At 38.8% G+C, this 2,134-nt stretch overlaps 1 protein-coding gene across 1 annotated transcript; it reads right to left on the minus strand.

Annotated features, from left to right (window-relative positions):
- Positions 1–485: 485 nt before the first annotated feature.
- LOC115431190 (olfactory receptor 5F1-like) lies at positions 486–1,686 on the minus strand. The gene has a single exon (XM_030151423.1). The coding sequence runs from the start codon at positions 1,431–1,433 to the stop codon at positions 486–488; it is 948 nt and encodes a 315-aa protein (XP_030007283.1). The 5' UTR covers positions 1,434–1,686.
- Between the last annotated feature and the right edge of the window lie 448 nt (positions 1,687–2,134).

Raw genomic sequence — 2,134 nt, forward strand, 5'->3', positions numbered from 1 at the left:
TAAATAAGTAAATAAAAAAGGCTGTAAATGATATTAAATTAAGAAACATTTGGGAGCTGAAAGGTCTTTCATCAGATCCTTCAGACTCTCCAACACCTCAGTCTGATGATTCATACACTGATGATTGGTGGTTGTTCTTTTCTTTTTTTTCTTTCTTTTTCCTGATCTGATCAATAAAGTTCATCCTCATCTGCATCTGTATCTTTAATGTAGTTAAAGCAAAGCAAAGAAAATCTGATTCCACTGGGACCTCAGCTCTTTTTTGCAGGATGTGAACATTTAACATGGACTACTGTTCCACACTTTAGTGTCAACGGCAGAGAAAAAAATAAAACACAACCATTTTAATTATTCAGTTAATGCTTAGTTTTAATGATAATGACACAGTTTGACATTTTTACAGCACTGGGAACGTATCAAATTACACAATAAACACGTCTGAATCTACACATGACACCATAAAATGTTCACATGCACATGTTGAATTAACTTTCAGAGTCTAAATGACGTTTACCACAGAGCAGATGATTACATTTGACACGGATTTTGGACATTTTCAGTCCATAAACCATAGGGTTAAACACTGGTTGAAGGGTTATAAAGTACACTGATAAAAATATCCTCAACATATTGGGAACATGGTTCATATTAAACCTGCTCTGTACGATTTCAAAACAACAACCAAGAGTAAAGTTTATCAGTGAAGCCAGGTGAGGTGTACAGGTACTGACAGCTTTATGTCTGGTCTGTTTAGATCCAGAAAAACACACTTTAAGGATCTTCATGTACGAGTACAGGATTAACATGGCAGGAACACATATGGAAATGAACACATCTATGAGTCCATTGATGTTATTGACTGTGGTGTCAGAACAGGACAGTTTAACTATAGAATAATTATTACAGTAGATTTTATCAATGATATTCCCACACAACTGTAAAGACACAGCTGTATAACGAGCAACAGCAACTTTAAAAAGAGGGTAAACCCACACAACAGCAATAAGCACAGCAATCTTATTATGTGTCATACGAGTGTGATACTGCAGAGGAAAACAGATGGACAGGTATCGGTCATATGACATAACAGTTAAGTTGATAATTTCCACTTGTACATAAGAATAAAGACAGTAAATCTGTAGAACACACAGTGAAAATGAAACAGTGTGAACGTCTTTGAGGATCTGAAGGAGAATAAATGGAAACAGCCCAGTACTACCATAGAGTTGATTAACAAACAGACTGCACAGAAACAGGTACATGGGTTCATGTAAGCTCCTGTTCACACAGATAAGCACAATCAGAAACACATTAGACAGGATTATTAAAACATACAAACACAATATGATAGTGAAGTATAAGTACTTTAACATCCCAGTGTCAAAGTATGCACTGAGTATAAAATATGAAACCTGTGTCGAGTTAATGATCATCTGTGTGTAGATTATTCAAACAGTTGTTAATATTAGTGAGAGTTCAAGGAAAGAGTGAAAACATGACAACTGAGATTAAAAAACCCACAGAGCATCATCATGAACTGAAGGATCTGTGAAAACGAAAGCAACAAGAAAGAAACCAGAGGATGTACTATAACATAGTGTGACATTGTGTGGATGTGTTCACCTGTCCTGTCATAGTGGGTCTGAGTCCTGATCTGATCCACTGAACCTGGTCCTTTAAACCAGTTCAACTCACACAACTAATGAACCAGTGACGTCAAAGCACAGACTCATCAGCAAGGGACCGCAAACACAGCTCCACCTGTACACAAACCACTGAGCCATGGTCAGACCTTTATGCTCACATGGAGAAGACATGGAGGGAGGAGAGGTGCATGATGGGAGTCCAACACAGCCTTGGATTATGGGTCTGAAACTCAGGGATGGTCCAGCTGGTAACTCCTAAAACAGCCTGGAGACTGGAGTTGTAGCTCAGACACAAATATATGGAGGCTGAAATTTGGACTGGACCGTCCTCACATTTAACTGTTTTCATGTTCTGATTAATTTAGGAAGAGAACATCATGAAGTCCAGAATCAGAACACTTCATTCATTCCAGGGTCAGGGTCTTCACTGCACCATGGAGATGAGGTGCCCAAGCGACGGGCGCGCGCACTGTGAACGCATGGCCTCC

The sequence above is a fragment of the Sphaeramia orbicularis genome, chromosome 13, assembly GCF_902148855.1.
Source record: "Sphaeramia orbicularis chromosome 13, fSphaOr1.1, whole genome shotgun sequence".
Classification (NCBI taxonomy): Eukaryota; Metazoa; Chordata; class Actinopteri; order Kurtiformes; family Apogonidae; genus Sphaeramia; species Sphaeramia orbicularis.